Genomic DNA, 23887 nt, shown 5'->3' with positions numbered 1-23887 from the left:
GGGGTTCAGTCAACATCCAATTTATTGACAGTGGGGAGGGGTCTGGGGGGAATTTGGGGAATGGGATGGGGGGGTCAAACAGGTCACAGCAAGTGGGGGGGGTGGGGACAGCTCAGTAGTGCAATAAGAGAGGGGGAGCAGGGACAGGAACATGGGGAGAGAGGGAGGGAGGGAGGGAGGGAGGGAGGGGGTTCAGGTCCCCCCTCCCCATCAGGGCTGTGGGTGCAGGGAAGTGCTGCTGGTCCTACTGGGACAGGAGCAGTCCCTTGCTGGGATGGGGGCACCCCTGGGGCAGGTGGGAGCTTTGGGGGGCAGTGAGGGAACAACAGGCACTGCTCCAACCCCCCCAGCTCCATCCCTAAGTGCCACCAAGGTGGGGACACCACGACACCCTCACATCCCACACTCCCCAAAGAGCCCAAAGAACCGGGATGCCAACCCCCCCCGGGCACTCAGAGACCCCTCATGGGGGCGGGCTGAGGGGTCCCTGTGCCCGGGGGGGGCCCGGGGGGGCTCAGGGCACGCGGTAGGTGGAGGTGTTCTTGGGCTCGGTGCTGGGCACGCACCAGTCCCCGCCCTCCTGGCTGGCCTGGTAGTGCCGCCACGCCGACTTGTTGTACACGGGCAGCCGCTCCACCGAGTCCGTGGACAGCGCCTGGGGGGCACGGGGGGCTCAGCGAGGGTCCCGAGAGCCCCCCGGGGTCAGTCTGGGGACAGGCACCCACCTTCAGGTAGATGACGGCGTCGGTGCCGAAGCCCTCCATGGAGAAGAGCTGCAGGTCCCCCTGGAAGTACTTGGCGTAGAGGCGGGAGATGGGCAGCCCGTAGCCAAAGCCAGCCTGGGGGGACAGGGAATTGGGGTGGGGGGTCCCCAAGGCTGGGGGAGCACCCCCAGGGCACCCCCAGCCTCCCCACAGTGCCCCAGGAGTGCCAGGAGTGTCACTGGCACTGCCAGCAGGCATGGTGGCACTGTCAAAGGGGTCCAGAATGGCCACAGGGGCACCCTGCCAGACCACAGTGTTCCTATGCCACCCTAAAGGATCCCACTGCCACACCCCAGTATCCCCGTGACACCCCAAAGTGTCCCCATGCCACCATAAAGGGTCCCACTGTCACCTCAAAGTGTCCCCATGCCACCCCAAAGGTTCCCTCATCACATCCAAGCCTACCAAAGTGTCCCCGTGCCACTTCCAAGCACCCCCACACCACCAAATGTCCCCAAAAGGTGCCAGGCCAAGCCCAAACCTCCCAGTGCCACTCCAGCCCACCCAAATCCCCCCCAAAACACTCCCAGGCCACTCCAGGCCACCCCCAAACCTCCCCATGTCACCCCCAAAGCACCTCCTGTCACTCCAGGTCCCCAAACCCCCCCAAGCCACTCCAGCCCCCTCAAACACCCCCAATCCCCCTCAGCTTCATCCCCCTCTCCTTCTCCCCCTCCCCACGAAGCCCCCCAGCCCTGGGGGGGGGTCACTTACCAGGGGGGCCCCCCCGGAGCCCAGCTGGGGGGTGGGGGCTGTCGAGTACATGTAGCTGAAGAGCCGCTCGATCTTCCTCAGGGGCACCCCCATGCCCCTGTCGCTCATCTGAGGACACCAGAACAGGTGACAACCCCGTCCCTGTGCCCCCTCCCCACACTCTGCCATCCCCCAGGGTGGGCAGGGGTCCCTCACCCGGATGGACAGGTCCTCCTGGCCCAGGGCCACCATCACCCTGATGGCCGGCAGCCGGGGGCTGTTCTCGTGGCTCTCCACCGTGGCTCTCATGGCATTCTGGGGACACAGAGCCCCGGGGGGGGGCGGGTCAGGGGGTCCCCCAAAGCACCCCCAGAGCCCCCCAAAGGGCTGGGCTACCTTGAAGAGCTCGAAGAGCATGTGGTACAGGTGGGACGGGACGTAGACGATGCTCACGGGCTGCTCCGCGTTGCAGGCTGGGTGAGGGGACAGTGGGATTGGTGGGGACAATCCTGACCCCAAACCTGCCCCAAGCCCTAAATGGGTCACCCGAGAACCCCCACACCACAGGGACCCCCAAACCTAGATAAGCCAAGTATCCCCCAACCCTAAAGGAGCTGAGAACCCCCTGGAATGGGGACCCTCACCCCAGAATGAGCCACATAAAAATCCCCCTGCTCCAGGGTCCCCAGCCCTAAAGGAGCCACCTGAGAATCCCCAACCCCAAAGGAGCCACCTGAGAACCTCCAACCCCCAAGGAGCCACCTGATAGCCCCCAACCCTAAAGGAGCCACCTGAGAGCCCCCAACCCCAAAGGAGGCACCTGAGAATCCCCAACCCCAAAGAAGCCACCTGAGAGCCCCCAACCCCAAAGGAGGCACCTGAGAGCCCCCAACCCTAAAGGAGCCACCTGAGAATCCCCAACCCCAAAGAAGCCACCTGAGAGCCCCCAACCCTAAAGGAGCCACCTGAGAACCCCCAACCTCAAAGAGGCCACCTGAGAACCCCCAACCCTAAAGGAGCCACCTAAGAAGCCCCAACCCCAAAGAAGCCACCTGAGAACCCCCAGCTCTAAAGAAGCCACCCATGATCCCCCTGCCCAGGCCCCATTGTCCCTTCATCCCCCTGTCCCCTCAGCCCCCTGTCCCCTCACTGCCACTGTCCCCTCACCGTTGACCTCCTCGATCTCCAGCTCAGGTGAGGCCATGTAGTATTTGTCACACAGCAGCTTGGCCATGTTGTAGGCATCTGGCAAAGGGGAGGGACAGAGGGCTCAGCACCCCCAGGACCAACAGGGGCAGCCTTTGGGGTCCCCCCACCCCCAAACACTCCCCATTCCTGGGGTCACCTGCAGTGACTGCACAGCTCAGGGGACAGTGTGGCTGAGGCCACCCCAAACCTGTGACATGAGTGGTCCCAGGGGGGGCTTTCAAGTAACCCCCACCCCCACACTGCCCCCAGACGCTGTGGGGTGGGACCCCAGACCCCCCCAGACCCCACCAACCTCTCACCACGTTGGCCACGTTGCAGTGGGGGTCGATGCTCCCGATGTGTTTGGGGTGCGCAGGGTTGGTGCTGCCATCGAAGAGCAGGGCTGGGGAGGGGACAACGAGCTGGGGACAACCCAGCGACACCCCCAGGGCACCCAGGGGCTGTGGGGGGAAACATCTGACACCAGGGAGATGCCCAACCAAGACAGGATCCCTGGGGTTAGTGGGGACCCTCAGGATGGACCCTTGGGGTTGGTGAGGATGCTCAGGACAGATCCCTGGGGTTGGTGGGGACCCTCAGGATGGACCCTTGGGGTTGGTGAGGACCCTCAAGACAGACCCCTGGGGTTGGCAGGGACCCTCAGGATGTACTCCTGGGGTTGGGAGGACCTCTGGGACAGACTCCTGGGGTTGATGGGGACCCTCAGGACAGGCCTCTGAGGTGGGTGGAGACCCTCAGAATAGACCCCTGGGGTTGGCAGGGACCCTCTGGGGACACCCAGTGATGATGGGGACCCTCAGCACAGACTCCTGGGGCTGGGGAGACCCCTGGGGTTGTTGGGGACCCTCAGGACAGACCCCTGGGGTTCTTGGGGACCCTCAGGACAGACCCCTGGGGTTGGTGGGGACCCTCAGGACAGACCCCTGGGGACACTCAGGGGGTTCAGGGCCCCCCAGGGCAGTCAGACTCCAGCCTCTCACTGTGCTGGTTGAGGAGCATGCGGATGGAGATGCGGCTCAGGTAGAAGCGGTCCAGGAAGTACTGGATGTTCTGGTTGGACACGGGATCGTCCCCGTACGTCTCCTTGTACTCGATCACCCCCTGGGCCATGGTGGGGACAACGTCGTTGTGCCGGTTCCGGATCGTCACCAGCGCGTTGGTGAACCTGGGGACAGCGACAGGGCCAGCGCTGGGGACACCGCTCCAGGCACAGCCCCGATCCAGGCCGGGATTCCCCGCGAGCTGGGGGCGCTGGAAAACCCGGAGTGGCTCCCGTGGCACCGGAGTGGGGGCGCTTTGGGGTGGCCCTGGGTGACACCAGTGCGGGGCTGGGAGGAGGTGACACCCCGGCAATGGGGACAAGGACACTCCTGACTCACTGTCCCAGCGTGGCTTGGTCCTCGGGGTCCCTGTCATGGAATTCCATGATGTCCAGCAGGCTCTGCACGTACCTGGGGGGACACCCACAGCTGGCACCCCCAAACTGAGAGGACAGCCCAGGTGACACCACACAGGGCCAGGGGTCAGCACCCCTCAGCCCAGGCCCCCACCCCAAAATCTGCTGCACAAAGGGTCACTGTCCCACCCCAACACTTGGGGATAGCTGGGGACACAGCGCCTCTGATGGGGTTGGGGCTATGATGGGGGTGGCACAGCCGGACCCCCTGGCACGGCCTGACCCCTTGGCACAGCCAGATCCCACTGGCAGTGGCCCAGGACACTGGACAAACAACGTGTCACGTGGTGGCCAAGAGAAGGGTCACGCTGCTGGCACTGGCACAGGGACATGGCACTTAAAGGAACACTCAGACCCGCCCAGGACAGGGACATCCAGTGGCCTCTTCAGGGAGCAGGTGGCACTGGTGTCCCCCCTGCTGGCTGGGGACATCCCTCTGGCATGGGAGTGGACCGTGTCACCCAAGGGGTGGCACCAGCTGGGGAGTGCCCTGCCTGTCACCCCTCCCTGTGTCCCTCCCATGCCAGCAGGGGAGAACAGCTGGTGACAGCTGTGGGACACAAGGTGAGGTGACAGCAGAACCCTCGGGGGCGGTGACAGGAGCTGTGGTGGCAATGGGAGCTGTGCAGGGGATCCAGGAGGGTGACAACAAGGGCACCCGTGGCAGTGGGACCCCAGGTGAGTGAGGGGACCCGTGGCAGTGGGACCCCAGGTGAGTGGCAGCGGTGGCACCCCCAGCTGGGTGCCAGCAGTGCCAGCTGCCCAGGAGTGGGGGTGGCAGTGCCAGCAGCCCCATGGCAGTGTCCCCGTGTCCCCAGGCCCACACTGACCAGCTCTGCACCAGCTGCACGGAGGGCGTGCGCAGCACCCGGTCCGGGAGCAGGTTGATCTCCTTCATGATGTTGGAGAGGCGCACGGGCAGCTCCTGGCGCAGGAAGGCGAACGAGGTCTTCTCACAGGCATTGCTGGAGCCTGGGGACACACGGGGACATGGGGGGGACACGGGTGAGACCCCCAGAGCCACCCCTCTGGCAGCGGGGACAGGGGACAGCAGCAGCTCCTGCTCGGTTGGGGAGGGTGTGAGAGTTCTGGGGACACTGGGGGACACTGCAGGGGACAGGGAGGGCTGAGGGAGGGGACAGGGCTCAGCCCACTAGGTGGGCCACCCAGAACAGCTCAAACTGGGCTGGGAGACCCCCGAGTGCAGCTGGGAGGGGAAAGGGAGCTGGGCCAGCACCAAGACCCAGAGCAGGCCCAGGGGTCCCCAGGTAGGAGCTGGGCAGGGGGGACAGCTGACCCCAAAGGCTGGGAGGGGCAGATCCCTGGGGACAAGGGACACTGGGATGGAGCTGGGGGAACAGGGGGGACCCCGAGTGCAGCCCCAAACCCCTGTCTGGGAGCAGGGCCAGGCTGGGTGACAGCCATGGGGGGATGTCCCCATCCCTGGGGACATTGGGGGGTGCCTCGGGGGGGCCAGGCAGGTGCAGGGCCAGAGGTCCCTCACAGTGGGGCTGTCAGGATGTGCCCCAAATGAGGGGGTCTGGGGCGCAGAGGGGACACCCCCAAAAGTGGCCGATGAGGAAACCACGTTCCAACCCCACTTATTCACCCGGGGGGTGCCGTTAAATCCCCTCATGCCAATAACAACGGGATATTTGGGGGGTCAGGGTAACCCACACACCCATTGAGGGGGGGCAGACCCCAGAGCCCCCAGATTTACGGGGTGGGGAGGGGAGAAATTTCCTGGGGAGAGGGCACGAATTCCCGGGGGGGTGTGGGAAGGAATTCCTGGGAAAGGGGGTCGGGAATCCCCGGGGGTGTGCACGGAGCTCCCTCCCCAAGCACCGCCCCCACACCGGGTGTCCCCGCCGAGGGGACACGAGGGGTGTCCCCGTGCCGGAGCAGGATGGGGGTCCCGGGGCTGGGCCTGGGGTGTTTCCTTTATTTACCGAAGTCCAGAAACTGCTTCATGGAGAGCGGCGACGGCGAGAACTTGCTGAAGTGTTCGATGTAGGTGGGGACGCCGGCCAGCGCCGCGCGCTTCCCGAGGCACCGCAGCAGCCTCATGGCGCCGCTGTCCCCTCGGCGTCCCCTGTGTCCCCTCGGTGTCCCCTCAACGTCCCCTCAACGCCCCCTCAGGGTCCCCTCAGAGCCCCCCGAGCCCCCGGGCCCGGACGCGGCCCCGCCCCCGCCGCGCCGCGCGCAAACAACACACCCGCCGTCAATCAACGAACCGCAGCCAATCAGCGTCCGTTATACAGCAAACCCCGCCCCACCCCGTGCCAATCCGGCTTCACCGCTCGGCACGCCCCACTGTCAATCATCGCGAGCCACGCCTCTCGCGGAAGTTATGCTGCACGCCCCGCTGTCAATCACTTCGAGCCACGCCCCTCAGGGCAGTTAATGCTGCCCGCCCCGCTGTCAATCAGTGCGAGCCACGCCCCTAAGGGACGTTAATACTGCCCTCCCCGCTGTCAATCAATAGGAGCCACGCCTCTCCGAGACGTTAATGCGCCCGCCCCGCTGTCAATCACCTCGCGCCTCTCGGCCAATCAGCGCCCGCTCTGCTTTAGGCCCCGCCTCTCCCACTGCTAACCCCGCCCCTCGCTGACGCACAGGCGCTAATTTGCATAACCGGGGCTCCCATCAGCCCCTGGGGGGTGCCAGACTCCTTTCTGGAGAGTTTTGGGGGAATTTGAGCCTTTCCCGAAGGTTTTGGGGGGCTCTGAGCCCACCCCAAGCCCAGCATTACCTTCCCATCACCTCCTGTTCCGCGGATACATCATCTCCCCCCGTTCTCTTTTTGTCCCAAAAGCCCCCAAATCCCAGCCCACCCCCCCATCCCGGCAGCCACGGCACGGAGGGGACCACGGAGGGGACACGAGGTTACAAATCCCAGAGCGAGCCTTTATTGGGCCCCGGCGAGGAAGGGAGGGGGTGTTTGGGGGCCGGCTGGGGGCGCGGGACCCCCTCCCCAGCCAACCCCGGTACCGACCGGGCGCCGGGACTCGACACCGAAACACGGAATAATTTAACCCCGCGGGGCGGGACAGCGACCCCCGGGGCGGGGATGGGATGGGGGGGACACGGCCTGAAGCGCTGCACCCCCCCCCCCTCAAAAGGCAAAGCTGCGAGAACAGCAGGAGGTGTCTGGGGTCGGCAGGGGAGGGGAGACCCCCGCGGGGTTTGAGGGGGGGACCCCCGTGGGGTTTGGGGTGAGGAGGGGGAGATCCCGGTGGGGTTTGGGGTGAGGATGGGGAGACATCCATGGTGTCTGAGGTTTGAAGGGGGAGACCCCCGAGGGGTTTAGGGTGAGGAGGGGGTGCAGGAGGCAATGAGCTCCCCCAGCCCACCCCGAATAAAGCAGAGGGGTCCCGCACCCATTGCCGAGCGTGTCCCGGCCTGCAGGGAGGTGTCCCCATGGGCCGGGACGTGTCCCAGGGAGTCTGGGGACAAGGGACAAAGGGACAGGGAGGTGGCGAGCGGAGTGTCTGCGATGCGGGGGAAGGCACTCGGTGAGGCCAGCAGCACTTACAGCGGGGGGGGGGCACATTTGAGGGGTCGCCCCCCACAAGCGTGCAAGGCACGGGCGTGCAAGAGCCCCCCGGGAGACCCGGAACCCCCTGGGAGAACCGGGAGGGGCTGCGGGAGCCAAGCGCGGCGGCGGCCGCGTCCGAGGCTCGGGACAGGGGTAGGGGCAGGCAGGGATGGATGCGCTTGTGCAAAGTCAGAGCCCCCCTGGCAGGGGCCGGGAGGGGACAGGGGGTCAGTAGTACTTGTCCGGCTCCTGCCACTTGGTCACCCAGAGCTTCTTGCGGCGGCGGCGGGGCAGGAGCCCCCCGGGCTGGTAGCGCTGCTCCTGCCGGATCCGCACCGCGTGGTACTTGGGCATGATCCGGTAGTAGCGGGTCCGCTGGAAAAAGTCGCACTGCGAGGGGGGACACAGAGGGGACAGCGCGTCAGGGAGGGGACAGAGAGGGTCGGGGACAGGGACAGAGACCCCCGAAGCGGCGAAGAGCAGAGCAAAGGGAGCGGCGATCCTGGAGCCGCCGGGAGAGCCCTGCGGGACCCTGCGGGACAGAGGAAGAGGAGAGGAGGCTGAAGAGGAGGAAGGTGCCGCCACAGCCCGGCCCCACGGGGCATTACCAGGCGGGGCCCGCGGCGCTCGGGGGGGGCACGGGGGGCGCCCCCCGTTAGTAGTCGTCCGTGAGCCGCTCGGTTTCCGACGGCTGGATCCTCATCTCCGCCTTCTGCCCCTTGGCCTCGTACATGGCCCGGGTGTTGGCCCGCCGGAAGAACCCGCACTGCAGGGAAGGGGACAGGGTCAGGGGGTCGAGACAGCGGCTGGGGGGGTCCCGGGGCAGGGGGGTGCCCCACAGGGATGCTGCGGGGTGGGGGGCTCCTGCAGACCCCTCCTGGGTAAAAGAGGGGGTTCAAGAAGCTGGGGGTGCCCCCAGGGGGCTCTGGGGGTCCCCCAGTTCCTGCAGCACAGCCACAGGGAAGGAGGTCCAGCCCCATTCGGGTGTGCACACCCCAAAATATTTTGCACCCCAAGACACGTTGGGAATAACTCTGCTCCTCTTCCTCATGCCTCTCCAGGCAGGAATCTTCCTCCAGGGATGGCACCACCCACCTGGGGGACAGCTGCCACCCTTGGGGGGCACCTTCCAGCCGAGGGGACAATCCAGCCATGAGTCCCTTGTGTCCCTCGGCAGGCAGGGAGGATGTGGCCATGGGTGACACGAGCCTGTCAGGTCTCAGCGCGGCTCCTGCACCCCCTCCACCCTGGGAAGGGGATTTGGGACCCCCCTCACCTTCCAGAGGAGGAGGATGATGAGCCCCAGCAGCAGCAGCCCGGCTGCCACCGACACCAGCACCAGCCAGAGCGAGATCTCGGCCGGCTGCTCCTCCTGCAGCTCCGAGTCCACGTCCACCGAGAACTGCGGGTGGGAAGGGGCTTGTTGGGGCTGGGGGCTCCAGTGGCCCCAGTCCCGCCCAGTCTGCCCCAGTGAGGGCCCTGCTGAGGCTCACCCGCACCGTGTGGTTCCTCATGGTGATGGTGGGCACCTGAGAGCGCAGGAACAGCGTGGCCGTGCCCGTCACCTTGACACGGTCAAAGTCACGGAACTCCTGGGGACAGGGACAGGGATGGGACACACAGAGGACAACACGGGGATGAGGGAGGGGACATGGATGAGGAGGACATGGGTGATGGGGACACGGATGATGGGGACATGGATGATGATGGGGACATGAATGATAGGGACATGGAAGATGATGGCAACATGGATGATGGGTAACATGAATGATGATGGAGACACAGATGATGGAGACATGGATGATGAGGACACGGATGATGGAGACATGGATGATGAGGACATGGATGATGAGGACATGGATGACAAGGACATGGATGATGGGGACATGGACGATGATGGAGACATGGATGATGGGGACATGAATGACAGGGACATAGAGGATGATGGGAGACATGAATGACGGTGGAGGCACAGATGATAATGGACACATGGATGATGATGGAAATATGGATGATGGAGATGTGGATTATGGGGACACGGATGATGATGGAGACATGGATGATGAGGACATGGATGACAAGGACATGGATGATGGGGACATGGATGATGATGGAGACATGGATGACAAGGACATGAATGACAAGGACATGGATGATGGGGACATGGATGATGATGGAGACATGGATGACAAGGACATGGATGACGAGGACATGGATGATGATGGAGACACAGATGATGATGATGGAGACATGGATGATGGGGACACGGATGATGGGGACATGGATGATGATGGAGATGGATGATGGACACACGGATAGAGCAGGGACACAGGTGACAGCAGGGACACACAGAGGTGGCTGCCAGCTCCTGGCAGACCCTGAGCCCTGTTTAACACCCCGCAGGGCTCAGGCAGCCCGTGGGTGGCACTGACCTCGATGAAGGTGCTGTTCCAGACGCGGGCGCGCAGGCTGAAGCTGGAGGGGAGCTGTGTGTGCAGCAGGGGACACTCGAGCCACACGCAGCGCGCCGTGCCCGCTGAGCAGCTCTGGGGGCACACACGGGGTCATGGGGGGCCCAAAGCACCGCCCTGATGCCCGGGAAGAGCAGGGACAGTGCCCCGGGATGGGGGATGCTCCACCCGACCCCACTCCTTACCAGCACGGCCTCGGAGCGCAGGCGCCGGCCGGTGGCCAAGGTGACCGGAGGCTCCCCCGGCTCGGGGGGCTCCAGTTCCCGCCGCCGGCGGGATGGAGCCTGGTCCTGCAGGAGCTGAGGGGAAAATGAGACCATCAGAGCCGTGCCGGGGGGCTGAGGGACCCCCGCGGTGGGACAGGGACACCGGTGACTCACGGTGAGGTTGAGGGGGTTGAGGAGCCCCCCGGGAGGGTGACACGTGTCGTTGCCGTTCACCAGGATCTCGGTGGGGTACAGGAGCCATTTGCCATTGGGGATCTCGTAGGGCCACTCGAAGCCCAGCAGGATGGTGCCCAGCGTGCCCAGGGACTCGCCTTTGGTGGTCACCTGTGGGCAGGACGGGAGGTGGAGTCTGGCGTTCCCAAATCCGCCTTCCTCCTGTGTTCCCAAATCTGCTTCCTTCCCCCGCTCCCAAATCCTTCTTCCTCCAGTATTCCCAAATCCGCCTCCCTCAAGTATTCCCAAATCCATTTCTCTCCGGCATTCCCAAATCCACTTCCCACCTGCGTTCCCAAATCCGCTTCCCTCCCACACTCCGAAATCCTTCTTCTTCTGGCATTCCCAAATCCGCTTCCCTCCAGCATTCCCAAATCCGCTTCTTTCCCGCGTTCCCAAAACCTCCTTCCTCTGGCATTCCCAAATCCTCATTCCTCTGGCGTTCCTAAATCTGCTTCCCTCTGGCATTCCCAAATCCGCCTCCCTCCCACGTTCCCAAATCCTCATTCCTCTGGCATTCCCAAATCTGCTTCCCTCCGACGTTTCCAAATCCGAGTCCCTCCGGCCACGCCCGGCTCACCTGGAAGTCGAAGGTGAGGGGGCTGCCCACGTCCTGCTCCTGTTTCATGGCCGACTCGCCCACCACGGTCCCGCTGAAGTAGGACTGGATGTGGGACGAGGCTCTGGGAACGGGATGAGGGACGGGAACGGCGTGAGGGACACGGGGGACATCCCAATGGGGACATCCCATTGTCCCCTGTCCCCTCCCGGGACATGGAGGGCACAGCCAGACTCAGGTGGGGGCAATGGAGGGGACACAGAGAGGGCAGAGGGGACACAGAGGAGGTACAGGGGACACACAGAGGGGTGCAGGGGACACTCACATGCTCAACGAGGACTGGATGCTGTAATCCACCAGCAGCTTGGCCAGCACGGGCTGCAGATCCCCCTGCGTGCTCTGCCTGCCGGGGCACCGGGATGGGGGCACCGGCATCGGCACCTCCCGGTCCCACCGGGCCCGTCCCCGCCCCCGTCCCGCCCCTCGCACTCACGTGGACAGGTCCAGCCACACCTCCACCTCCCTCGTGTCCAGCATGATCCCGATGGCCTCGAAGGTGATGGTCAGCTCTGCCTGCACGGGGCGGGGGGCACGGGGAGCAGCTCAGACCTGCTGAGCCCCCCAGGCAGGGCCGGGGGGCGGCTGGGGGCGGCTGGGGGCGGCTGGGAGTGGCTGGGGGGCAACTGAGGGCGGCTGGGGGGCAACTGGGGGGCGGCTGGGGGCAGCTCTCACCCTCTGGTTCCTCTTGAAGGGGTTTCCCAGCTCACACAGCACCGTGTCCCCAAAGGTGCAGGCTCCACTCTGGGGGGGACAGGAGGGTCAGGAGCCCCCTCAGGAACACCCGGTGGGACCCAGGGCCCCGGGGCGCCCCCCGTACCGGGCGCACGGAGGAGGGCAGCAGGCTGGGGGGCACGGTGACGTTCAGCAGGGCCTCGTGCGCGTCCTCGCCGTTCCAGGGCGCCGAGGGCACGTTGGTGATGTTGATGCTCAGGTGCAGCTTGCGCACGTCCCGGCTGTACTGCAGCACCTGGGTGCCGTTCACTCTGCGCGGGGACAGCGGGGTCAGCGTCACCGTGGCACGGGGACAGCCCTGGGGGAGGAGGGGACACCCCCAGGGGACACACAGCACCATGCTGTCACCTGGGCAGAGGCTGGTTCTGCTCGGTGACGAAGCTGCTCCGCAGCTGGAGGTTGCTGTAGCATTGGTTGTCGGAGCCACATTCCTTCTGGAACTCGATCTGCAGGGACAGGGATGTCCCCTGAGCCCCTGCCACGCTGGTGGCACCCCAGAGTGTCCCCTCACCCTGCCTGGCACACCTTGGTCTCGTTCTCATGGGACTGGTCCTGGTTGAGCACAGGGAAGGCGTCCAGGGAGTGGGGGCCCAGCTGGAAGGTTCTGGGCCTCTCCAGAAGGGAGTAGTTCATGGAGAGCACGATGGGGTGCAGCTTGTCCCGCACGTTGTCCTGTGGGGTGGGATTTGTGTGACCCCAAAGTCAGCTCCAGCCATGGCTGGGGAACCCCTCTGCTGGTGGGAGCCCAGGGAGAGACTCCAGAGATGATCACAGGGATGGAGGGGAGGGATGGATGATGGATGGATGGATGGATGGATGGATGGATGGATGGATGGATGGATGATGGATGGATGGATGCAATCCATGGATGGATGGATGGATGGATGATGGATGGATGGATGGATGGATGCAATCCATGGATGGATGGATGGATGGATGGATGGATGATGGATGATGGATGGATGCAATCCATGGATGGATGGATGGATGGATGGATGGATGGATGGAATCCATGGATGGATGGATGGATGGATGGATGGACGGACAGATGGATGGATGGATGGAATCCATGGATGGAGGGATAGACACTCACCAGCAGCAGGAGCTCCTGGGTCTGGCAGCGGGTGTCGGGCATGGAGAAGTCCCCGGTGTAGGTGGCAGACTGGGACCCAGAGAACCTGACCCTGGGTGGGTGCCGGTCCTTGTCAGCCTCCAGCGTGTACTGCAGGGCTGGGGGACAGCACAAGTTATCCAACACCCCCACCACGTGTCCCCATGTCCCCCCAGCACCCCCCACTCACTGATCCTCTCGCTGTAGTTGGGGTCCCCCGCGCTCTGGTTGTAGGAGAAGCACAGGGTCACCGTCATGCTGGGGGGACAAAGGGGCTGTCAGCCGAGCCAGGGGTGCCACCAGCAGCCATGGGGACACCGGGGACTCACCAGGACTTGGGCGTGCACTGGGCAGGGTCCACCTTGCTGGGGGTCACCGTGAAGGTCTTGTCCAGGATGTTGATCACGGGCCGGGCTCTGGGCAGGGATTGGGGTTGGCTGAGCCCCCCGGCTCTGTGCCCACCCCAGGGATGGCAAGGGGGACACCTGTCCCTGTCCCCATTGCTGTACCTGAGCAGGACCACTCTCTCGCTCAGGCTGCCCACCAGCAGGTCCGGGTAGGAATTCCCGTCCATGTCCAGCCCCCCGCTCAGCGAGTACCCGAAGGTTTTGATCCTGGTGGGGCCCAGCTCTGCCCCGCTGATCACCTGCATTGGGGGACAGGGGGGTCTCACACAGTGCCCTGCAGTGGGGGGGTCTCAGGGCTGGTCCTGGGGAGGGGTCCAGGTCCTGGCCTGCTCAGGGCTCCCCGGGGCCGTTACCTGCCGGGGCCGGTCCCGCAGCCCCTCAGCGCTGCTGTGGTAGATGTAAACCTTGCCAGGCCCCTCAAAAGGAGCCCCCACGGCGATATCTGGGGGGACAAGAGCAGGGTCAGCCCCCCAGAGCCCTCCCAAACTCCATCTCCAGCCCTGGCCACGTCTGGGGTCCTCCCTTTCTGTGAGACCCCACAAACTCAGCACAGGACAGGCAGAAGGAATAATGGGACAACCAGGATCTCCAGCCTCTCCCAAATCTCCTCCTCTTCACCCCAAACATCTCCAGAGACCCCCCAGGCCCCCACCTTTCCTGAGCCCCCCACAAAGTGCTCACCCTGGAAGCCATCCTGGTTGATGTCCCCGATGCTGGCCAGGGCAAAGCCATAGCCGGAGTAGCTGGGCCCGGTGAGGACCAGGCTGGGGAGCTGCTGGAAGCCCCCAGCCTCATTCATGTACACGAACACGGCGCCCCCCACCTCCTGCTTCCTCTCAAAGTAGTAGGGGGCGCCCACCACCAGGTCCTGCCACCTGTGGGGACAGCAGTGGGGTGCTCGGGGTGGGGCTGTGACACGCCCTGACCCCACACACCTGGAGTGGGGGGGACACCCCAGAGGTGTGAAAATGGGACTGCCCCAAAAAAACCTCCGCAGCACAGAGCTGGGAACCACAGGGATCCCAGGGGAGCTGCTCCAGGTGAGACCCCCAACCCTGGGGGCTGCAGGGTGCTCCAGGTAAGACCCCCCCACCCATGGGAACTTTGGGGTCCAAGCCCACCTGAGCTTCAGGACACCCTAAGTAAGACCCCCTACCCTCAGGGGCCATAGGGTGCTCCTGGTCAGACCCTCACCCTCAAGTGCTTCAGGTTATCCCAGGTGAGACCCCCACCCATGGGAGCTGCAGGGAGCCCCAGGTAAGACCCCCACCCATGGGAACTTTGGGGTCCAAGCCCACCTGAGCTTCAGGACACCCTAAGAAGGACCCCCCCACCCCCAGGAGCGGACAGACCCAGCCCAGGTGAGCCCCAGGTGACCTTTGGGAAGCCCCAGGTAAGCCCCAGGTGACCTTCGGGCAGTCCCAGGTGAGCCCCAGGTGAGTCCCAGGTGACCTTTGGGAAGCCCCAGGTGAGCCCCAAGTGAGTCCCAGGTGAGCCCCAGGTGACCTTTGAGAAGCCCCAGGTGAGCCCCAGGTGACCTTTGGGAAGCCCCAAGTGAGCCCCAGGTGACCTCTGGGCAGCCCCAGGTGAGCCCCAGGTGAACCCCACGTGACCTTTGGGAAGTCCCAGGTGAGCCCCAGGTGACGTTCAGGCAGCCCCAGGTGAGCCCCAGGAGAGCCCCAGGTGAGCCCCAGGTGACCTCTGGGCAGCCCCAGGTGAGCCCCAGGTGAACCCCAGGTGACCTTCAGGCAGTCCCAGGTGAGCCCCAGGTGAGCCCCAGGTGACCTTCAGGCAGTCCCAGGTGAGCCCCAGGTGAGCCCCAGGTGACCTTTGGGAAGCCCCAGGTGAGCCCCAGCTGAGCCCCAGGTGAGCCCCAGGTGACCCCGCCCCACAGCCGGGGCTCGCAGCCCCTCACCCGTCGTTGTTGAGGTCGGCCAGGGCGAGGGCGCTGCCGAAGTAGGAGCCGACCTGCGGCCCCGGGAGCAGCAGGCTCCGGTTCAGCGCCTGCCGGGCCCCGCGGCTCAGCAGCAGCACGGCGCCCGTGTGCCGGTACCGCGGCGCGCCCGTCACCAGCGTCACCGCGTCCCGCTGCAGCACCGCGCTGCGCACCTCGGCCGTGTACCCTGCGGGGAACGCGTCAGGCAGGGGGGAGCGGGACCCCCGAGATCCCCGCACCGCGCAAAGCCCACCCTGGGCCCGGGGATCTCGGGGGGAGCGCTGGGAACGGCTCACACCCTCCCTAAGTGTCCCCAAGTGCTCCCGAGTGTCCCCAAGTGTCCCTGTGTGTCCCCGAGTGCTCCCAAGGGTCCCCAAGTGTCCCTGATTGTCCCCAAGTGCTCCCAAGTGTCCCTGAGTGTCACCAAGTGTCCCCAATTGTTCCCAATTGTTCCCAAGTGTCCCCGAGTGCTCCCAAGTGTCCCTAAGTGTTCCCGAGTGTCCCCAAATGCTCCCAAGTGTCCCTAAGTGTTCCTGAGTGTCCCCAAGTCCTCCCAAGTGTCCCTAAGTGTTCCTGAGTGTCCCCAAGTGTCCCTAAGTTGTTTCCAAGTGTTCCCGAGTGTCCCTGAGTGCTCCCAAGTGCTCCCAAGCATCCCCGAGTGTCCCCGAGTGTTCCCAATTGTTCCCGAGTGTCTTTAAGTGTCCCTGAGTGTCCCTAAGTGCTCCCAAGTGTTCCCGAGTGTTCCCAAGTGCTCCCAGGTGTCCCCAAGTGTCACTAAATGTCCCTGAATGTCCCTCCCACCTTCAACATCCACGCCCAAAACTCACAGCCCCCAAAGATCCTCCTCACCCCATCTTCTCCCTCCGTGTCACCCCAATGTCACCACTGCCCCCCAGCCTCACCATCTAGGGGGGTCTTCAAGCCTCCCTGAGCCCCCCCATCCCTTTAAGACCCATCCTCCTCCTCGCCCCACACCCCCCCGGGGCTCCCCCCACACCTATGTAGGTGTTGCCGTTCCTGGTGTTGGGGTAGGAGAAGTCGTGCAGGTCCCACGTCTCCCTCTGCAGCATGTAATCGGTGCCTGGGGAGGGGAGGGGGTCACACTCAGCATTGGGGGGTCCCACAGGGGCACGGGCACCATGGGCACCTCGGGAACAGGGTCCCATGGGGGTCCCATAGGGGCACAGACCCCTTGGAGAAGGAAGTGTCCCCAAAGGGAACCCCCATGAAAAGCGGTGCTCAGAGGGGTGACCCCAGGGGTGGCAGGTCCTCCCCTGTCCCCTCACCCTGCCAGTTGTAGGCACCGGGCGCCCCGAAGTAGATGATGTTGGCACTGAAGCCGGCGCTGGTGCCCATCTGGCACATGCCAGTCTCGTCGGTGTCGGTGTTGGCGTTGCACATCTCGTTGTGGTACGTCTGCCACTCGTCGCCCAGGTCCAGGCGCAGGTCATTGCCGCGGACGTAGCACCGGCCGACCATGCGGCGCTGGGCCTCGGCCCCCGACCACAGCACCCGCGTGTAGCGGTGGGCACAGGCCTGGGGACAGCGACAGGGACAGGGGACACCTCAGGGACAGACAGGGACAGCCCAGGGACAGACAGGGACTGACCACAGCACTCGTGTGTAGCGGTGGGCACACGCCTGGGGACAGCGGGGACAGACAGGGACAGCTCAGGGATGGACAGCTCAGGGCACAGGCCTGGGGACAGCGGGGACGCTGAGGTTCAGGGGACACCCCAAAGGTGTGGAGACACCCCAAGGGTCTGTGTGTGTAAAGAACCAGGATCTGGGTGTGCAAGGAACTGGGTGTGCAAGGATCTGGGTGTGCAGAGATCTGGAGTCTGGGTGTGCAAGGAACTGGGATCTGGGTGTGCAAAGATCTGGGAGTGCAAGGATCTGGGTGTGCAAGGAATTGAGTGTACAAGGATCTGGGATCTGGCTGTGCAAGGATCTGTCTGTACAAGGATCTGGGATCTGGCTGTACAAGGACCTGGGATCTGGGTGTGCAAGGACCTGGGGTTTGGGTGTGCAAGGAATGGAGTGTGCAAGGACCTGGGGTCTGGGTGTGCAAGGAACGGAGTGTGCAAGGACCTGGGGTCTGGCTGTACAAGAACCTGGGATCTGGGTGTGCAAGGACCTGGGATCTGGGTGTGCAAGGATCTGGCTGTGCAAGGACCTGGGATCTGGGTGTGCAAGGACCTGGGGTCTGGGTGTGCAAGGACCTGGGATCTGGGTGTGCAAGGCCCCACGCTGCCCCCACTCACCAGGACCCTCCCCGGGGGCTGCCGCTGGCTGGCCACTGTCACCCCCAGCCACATGTCCTCGATGATGGCCTTGTCTGGCTCATCTGCAGGGGAACAGCCAGCCTGAGAGGGGGTCCCCCCTCCTGGGGGGGGGGTCTGGGGTGGTCCCACACCCCGGGGGGGTCACCCACCCTTGAGCTCGATGGGCAGGCGCTGGCAGTCGCGGGTGGTGGCACTCAGGGGACAGGCGTACACGGCGCCCGTCCGCGTCCCGTTCACCGGCTCCGCGGCCTGGGGGGCCCCCACCAGCAGCCTGGGGGGCACAAAGGGGGCAGGGGGTGGCTGATGGGGGGGGCAGGTGCGACCCCCAAACCCCCCCCAACTCATTTTGGGGTGCGGAGTGGGGTGGGCGCCCTGGGGAGGGGACACTGGAGCTGCTTCCCCAGTTTGTCACACCCAGACACCCCCAAATAACGGGGTCAGAGCTGGAGGGGGACACAGGGACCCCAAAAGGCCTCAGGGACAGACTGACGGAGTCATTGCCCCCCCCACTCTTTCCCAGACCCCATCCCATGGCTGAGCCCCCATCCCCGTGCATGGGGATGGTAACAGGGGTCACAGTGACCCCCCAAACCTCAGTGACCCCCCCAAACCTCAGTGACCCCTCAAACCTCAGTGACCCCCCCAAACCTCGCTGCGCTGTGGGGAAAACAAGGCCCCGGGGGGGCCCCGTCCCTGTAAACACCCCCGGCCCTTCCCGGGCGGGCTTTGATCCCTCCGCAGCCCCGGCAGCTGCGGCGTGTCCGACCCGACAGCGACAGCGCCGACCGGCCGTGCCAGGGAATGCGGGACCGGGAACAGAGAACGTGGGACGGGGAATGCGGGACCGGGAATGCGGGACGGGGACACAGCCCCGGGAACGGGGACGGCAGCTTGGACCGACACCCCTCATGTGGGACAGACACCCCTCATCCCGAACACCCCTATCCAGGACAGACACCCCACACCCGGGACAGACACCCCTCAGTCCAGACAGGCTTGGCCAGCACAGGGCTGGCAGCACCTCCCAGGGGTGACCTCCCCGAGGGAGGGCAGTGCCACGGGGGACATTGACATTCCAGCCCCTCCAGGCGATGCTGAAGGGACCCCCCACCCCAAAGGAAGATGCCGGGCACCCCAAGCAAGGCCCCGTGGGCCCGGCAGGGGCACTGGCACGGCCGCAGGGCTCCGGAAGGGCCAGCCTTTCCGCAGGGAAGTCCTCCGGGAGCGCCGGGACAATGCGTGGAGGTGGCCGGGATGGGAGAGGAAGTGCCGCCCTCGGGCAGGCAGGGGACAGGGACAGGGGACACGGCACCCAGGACGTGGCACACAGGACACGGAGGGGACACAACACCCAGGACATGGAGAGGACATGGGGGGGACACGGCACCCAGGACATGGCACCCAGGACATGGAGGGGACACGGCACGCAGGACACAGAGGGGACATGGCACCCAGGATGTGACACCCAGGACTTGGAGGGGACATAGAATCCAGGACATGGCACCCAGGACACGAAGGGCACATTGGCATCCAGAGCTGCTCTCGAGGCACTGCTGTACCGAGCTGGCCCGTCCTCAGCAGGGCCACCAGCGAGGACAGAGGCGATCGCACTGTCCCCATCCCACACCAGCGAGTACAGGGCCGATCGCGCTGTCCCCGCGGCAGCGCCCGCGGGCAGGGAGTGCCGGGAAGCTGAGCCGAAGCTGAGCAGAAGCTGAGCCGAAGCCGAGCAATGCGGGCCCGGCAGCGCGGGCACGTCCGGGCGGGCCGGGCGCTGACTCAAAGCCCAGGCGCAGGAAGAATGCGGGGCCCCGGGCAGCCCCCGCCCCGGCACGCCGGGACCCCCCCGGGCCGCCTGAGTCAGCCCCGGGCGGCAGGTGGGGGGGGTTGGCACAGCTGGGGGGTCCGGGGGGGCTGCTCCCCGCAGGAATGCCAGGATGGGGGTGCTGGAGAGCGGGAAAGGGAAGGGAATGAGGGGGGGATGGCTCCTGGTGATGCCAGCTCGGCACAAAGGAATCTGCCCCCTCCAGCTGCAAGGGGGGGCACAAGGGGCACCATTGTCCCTCTCACCTGGGGGGAAGTGACTCAGGGCAGCTGCCGTGACTCAGAGCTGGGGGGGGGGGGGGTCCTGCCCGCACACCCCGAACCCCAGCGGGACCCCCAAGGCTCCCCCGGTGGTCCCGGCCCAGGCAGACCCCGCGGTGCAGGGGGGCGGGAGCCCACCCAAGCCAGGCAGCTCCGGCACGCCGCTGCCTCCGGGCAAGATTCCCGGCACGGCACGGCACGGCACGGCAGCCCACCCGCAGCTCTGTGTGCTCCTGGGAGAGGGGGAGTGCGGAACGCGGGGCCCTCCCGAGCACGGGGCTGCCCCGGGGGAGCGGAGCTGGGATTTGGGGGGCCGGGACCAGTTTGTGGCGCTGGTCCCGCTGCGCCGGGGGAACGGGGCTGTGCTGAGATGGTCAAAGAGCGGCACGAGGGGGAGGCCGGGACGGGAGGGACGCAGGAATGTGAGGCCGTGCTCCGTCCTAATCCGCCCTGGATGGGAGCGGGGGGGCTCCCTGCCAGCGCTGGCTCAGCTGGGAGCGGGGGCTGGGGGGTTCCGGGCAACCGGACCCCAAAGTGCGGCTCCCCCATGGGGTGGGAGAGGCGAGGGTGGCAGAGAATCCCACCCGGACACCCCAGCATGGAACAGGGGGGTCGTGCACCCCCCAACCTAGAGCCCCCTCCCCAGGGAGCAGCTGGGCAGCGAGGGGGGCTCCTCGTCCATCTCCCACCGGGGGGAGGAGCAGGCGGGGGGAACCGGCCCGGCCCCGGTTCCTCCCCAGTTCACCAGGGGGGTCCCCGGGCACGCAAATCCAGCGGGGCCACTGTGGGAAGGAGCCGGGAGAGAGGGGAAAGAGCTCCTGGATGGATGGATGGATGGATGGATGGATGGATGGATGGATGGATGGATGGATGGATGGATGGATGGATGGCCCCACATCCGTCCCCCTGCTCCTGCCGAGCAGCCGCAGCCCCGCAGGACCCCGGCGGACTCGGGCCAAGGCAGGGGGAGCTCAGCCAGCTCCAGCAATCCGCAAAAGCCCAGCCGGGGGGAGGGAAAGCCGGGAACGCAGCCAGCAGAGCGCTCTCCTCCTCAGCAGCCAGCTGGAATGAGGAGAGACCCCCGAGCCCCGGCAGAGCCTCAGCTCCCACAGGGCTGCGCATGTGGGTGCTGCCTCCCCTCCGGCTGCGCATTTTGGGGGCGTGGGGTTGGTTTTAGCTTTCCTGGAGCGGATCTGCCGTGCCTCAGTTTCCCCAGGTCGCCCTCCAAACCCCGCCGGGCCGGACCGAGCGCAGGCGGCTCCGGTGGGAGCGGCCGGACGCGGGCGGCGCGGGGGGAGCTCGGTAATCTCGGGAGCGCTGATAAGAGCCCCGCTCCCAGCCCGCGCTCACCTGGCCAGGGAGGGACGAGCAAACAAACCAACCCTGGCATGGGCACAAACAAACCTTGCGGGGATCGGCGGGGGCGGCACGGGGGGGCTCCGCTGAATGCGGGGAATTCGGGAGCGCCGCCGCTGCCCCGGAGCATCCCTCGGTCCCGACAGCCAGAGCTGCAGGCAGCCCCCCAAAACAGAGCCCGGGACAGACGGGGCATGACGGCGGCAGGAAATGTCCCTTTCCTGTCCCCACCCTGCACCTGTGTGAGCAGAGGGCACCGCAGCCTCCACCCGCTACCGGGGCGCGGCCCCCCGCGGACCCCCCTGTGCCGGTTCCGCCATCCCGAACCGGAGCACCCCAAGGACGGAACGAGCCCCGCGCTGCCCACGGAGGCTCCCGGGGACCGGGAATGCCCGGGGGGGTTCTGGCTCCGGACCGCGCTGGGACACGCTGGGACACGCAGGTGCGGGGGTGGCGCGTCCCTGTCACAGCCCCCCCAAACCCCCCGGGGCCGTTCTGGGCAGACACGAACGGATCCGTCCCGGTGCCGCCCGCCACCCCCGCCCGGTGCCACCGGAGCGGGCAGGGCCCGGCCGCGGGGGGGACCCGGGTGTTCCCTGGGGCAGGGAGGGGGTCCCGCACCCCCCGAGCTCCGCAGGGAACGGCTCCGCTCCTCCTGCACGGGAGCGGCCGCCGCTCCTCATCCCACGGCCCCGAATGCATCCCTGGAATGCGGAGCGGCACATGCCTGTACCGGCAGCTGCTGCCGCCCCCCCGGGAAAACCGGGATCCCGGGGGGCTCCAAGGGATCCCCGGGGGGCTCCAAGGACCCCCTCCCGCAGCCCGGAGAGCCGCGGGAAGGTGATCCAGCAGAAAAGCGTGCCCTTGAGCGGGACACCGCCAGCCCGGCCCTGCGGCGGAGCCGGCACCGGCACGGACGGGAATTCCTGCCCGGGAGCGACCGGGAACGGGAGCGGGAACGGGGACAAGGGGGACACAGCGGGGGATGGCACGGGCACTGCTCCGCCTGAAAAGGGCTTTTGTTGGGGCTTAGCCCGGCCGGCAGCAGGAACCACAGCCCAACAGGTTCCCGGGCACGGGGCCCCGCCGGCACCGGCACCGGCACCGGCGGCTCGGGGGCACCGGGGGCGCCGCCACCGCCCCGCTGAGGGCGGGCGCCGGCCGGGACCGCTCCGGTGGGGAGAGATCCCCCAAAGAGGGGCTCTGAGCACACCTGGGGGGACACGGGGGTGTCCCCATGCTGCTGCCAGACCCCCCCCCGGTGGTACCGGGACCCCGCTGCGGGGAATGGGGAGGGGGCTCGGGGTGGGACCCCCAGCGATGGGACCCCCGCCAATAGTGGGGTGCGGAAAAGCCACGAGGAGGGGACCCTTCCTCAGCTGGGCTCTGGGACCCCCCGCGCCCACCCCCCCATACCCGGACCCCCACCCCCCTCCAGGTGCGCCCCCCCCCCCCCCACAGGGGCGGCGCGGGCTCCGGACTTCGCCCTAACACAGAACAGGGACCCCCCCCCCACACAGGGACCCCTCCCCACCCTGGGGACCCCCAGCACCCCCGGGGGACCCTCCGCGCCACAGAGACCCCACCCCACGTGGGACCCCCATCCCAAGGGGGGGCTCCTCACCCCCTCAGGGGACAGTCCCCGCTCTGCCCCACCCCACTGGGACCCCTCCCCACCCCATGGCGACCCCGACCCTAACGGGGACCACTCCCAACGCCACCGCCCCCACCAGGGACCCCCCCCTTCACGGGGACGCCCGCAGGTAAAGCGCTGTCTCACCCTCCTCCTCCTCCTCCTTACGGGGGTCCCAAGCACCGGAGACCCCCCCGATCCTCCCGCGGACCCCCGCACCCCACGGGAGACCCCTCCCCGTTATTCCCCGTCCCACTCCCCTCCCCTCAGGTGAATTTCCCCCTGTGGCTCTCCCGCGGCGCTCGGGGCTCGCCCCCCGCCCGCCGGCCGCGCTCACAGGCTCCGCTCCCGCCGCTCCGTCTCCCGGTGCAGCGCTACCGAGAAGCCGAACAGGGCTCCGCCGGGGCCCTCCTTGAGCACCGGGAAGGTGCGGTCCAGGTTGAAGGCGGCGGCGGCGCCGAGCAGCACCGGGCCGAGCCCGAGCAGCAGCCCCGGCAGGGCCATGTCCCGCACCGGCCGCCGTACCCGCCTCGAGCCCCACCGGGGCCGGTGCGCGGAGGGGGCGGGGCCAGGCGGGGCCGGGGCGGGGCGGGGCCGCTTCCGGACACGCCCCTTAAAGGGACCGCGCACCGCTCTGCGCACCGCGGGTACCTGCGAGCGCAGGTGTGCGGGGAGGGACGGGGGGGGCGCACCTGGGGCAGTTGTGGGACCCCCGAGGGGGGATCGCGACCCCCAGACCCCGCCCCTGCCAGGCCACGCCCCCTGCCACACCCTCCGTGCGCCCCCCCACGGCAGCATCGCCGTGGCTGTCACCGTCCCGACCCCGGCAAAGGTCACCGGGAGTCACCGCGCCTCTCCCACCGTGCCGGGAAATCCGGCCTGGGGGCGCTGCAGGATGTCCTGTGCTGTGTCCCCCGCCCCGTGTCCCCGCGCCCCCGTGCCGTGTCACCGGCCCTGGAAAGAGTGACGGCAGCAGGGACACCCGGGCAGCGCTGCTGGCAGCGGCAGCTGGCACTGCACAGGGACCTCCCTGTGCCCATCCCGTGTCCCGCATCCCCATCCCCGGTGCCCATCCCGTGTCCCATTCCCTGTCCCCATCCCTTGTCCCCTCCCTTTATCCCCTGTCCCCACGCCGGCCCCGCCCCTCGCGAC

The 23887-nt window shown here is 66.6% G+C and overlaps 2 protein-coding genes and 1 long non-coding RNA gene across 4 annotated transcripts; 1 reads left to right on the top strand and 2 right to left on the bottom strand.

Annotated features, from left to right (window-relative positions):
• Nucleotides 1-4: 4 nt before the first annotated feature.
• On the bottom strand, nt 5-6298 carry PDK2 (pyruvate dehydrogenase kinase 2). The gene is made up of 11 exons (XM_074557858.1): nt 6072-6298; nt 4953-5094; nt 4046-4117; nt 3647-3831; nt 2959-3048; nt 2625-2702; nt 1854-1930; nt 1674-1772; nt 1479-1586; nt 726-839; nt 5-655 (listed from the first exon to the last, which is right to left on the bottom strand). The coding sequence occupies exons 1-11, from the start codon at nt 6187-6189 to the stop codon at nt 515-517; spliced, it is 1224 nt and encodes a 407-aa protein (XP_074413959.1). The 5' UTR covers nt 6190-6298; the 3' UTR covers nt 5-514.
• LOC141731554 (uncharacterized) lies at nt 4496-8943 on the top strand. The gene is made up of 3 exons (XR_012583611.1): nt 4496-4800; nt 4941-5127; nt 8722-8943. It is a non-coding gene; the product is annotated as an uncharacterized LOC141731554 (long non-coding RNA).
• On the bottom strand, nt 7009-23351 carry ITGA3 (integrin subunit alpha 3). Of its 2 annotated transcripts, XM_074557856.1 has the most exons (26): nt 23073-23351; nt 17811-17932; nt 17641-17723; nt 16663-16912; nt 16374-16457; nt 15356-15563; nt 14122-14315; nt 13794-13882; nt 13543-13679; nt 13363-13449; nt 13224-13291; nt 13016-13152; nt 12448-12594; nt 12271-12368; nt 12008-12173; nt 11863-11931; nt 11624-11703; nt 11456-11533; nt 11152-11254; nt 10512-10682; nt 10317-10430; nt 10093-10206; nt 9154-9252; nt 8937-9062; nt 8269-8426; nt 7910-8050 (listed from the first exon to the last, which is right to left on the bottom strand). In XM_074557856.1, the coding sequence occupies exons 1-25, from the start codon at nt 23237-23239 to the stop codon at nt 8316-8318; spliced, it is 3102 nt and encodes a 1033-aa protein (XP_074413957.1). In that variant the 5' UTR covers nt 23240-23351; the 3' UTR covers nt 7910-8050; nt 8269-8315. The 2 variants fall into 2 exon arrangements, with proteins under 2 accessions (XP_074413956.1, XP_074413957.1); XM_074557855.1 differs by lacking the exon at nt 8269-8426 and having other exon boundaries at nt 7009-8050; nt 23073-23345.
• Between the last annotated feature and the right edge of the window lie 536 nt (nt 23352-23887).

Source organism: Zonotrichia albicollis, chromosome 23, assembly GCF_047830755.1.
Source record: "Zonotrichia albicollis isolate bZonAlb1 chromosome 23, bZonAlb1.hap1, whole genome shotgun sequence".
In the NCBI taxonomy this organism is placed as follows: Eukaryota; Metazoa; Chordata; class Aves; order Passeriformes; family Passerellidae; genus Zonotrichia; species Zonotrichia albicollis.
This window is presented reverse-complemented; position numbering and strand designations above follow the sequence as displayed.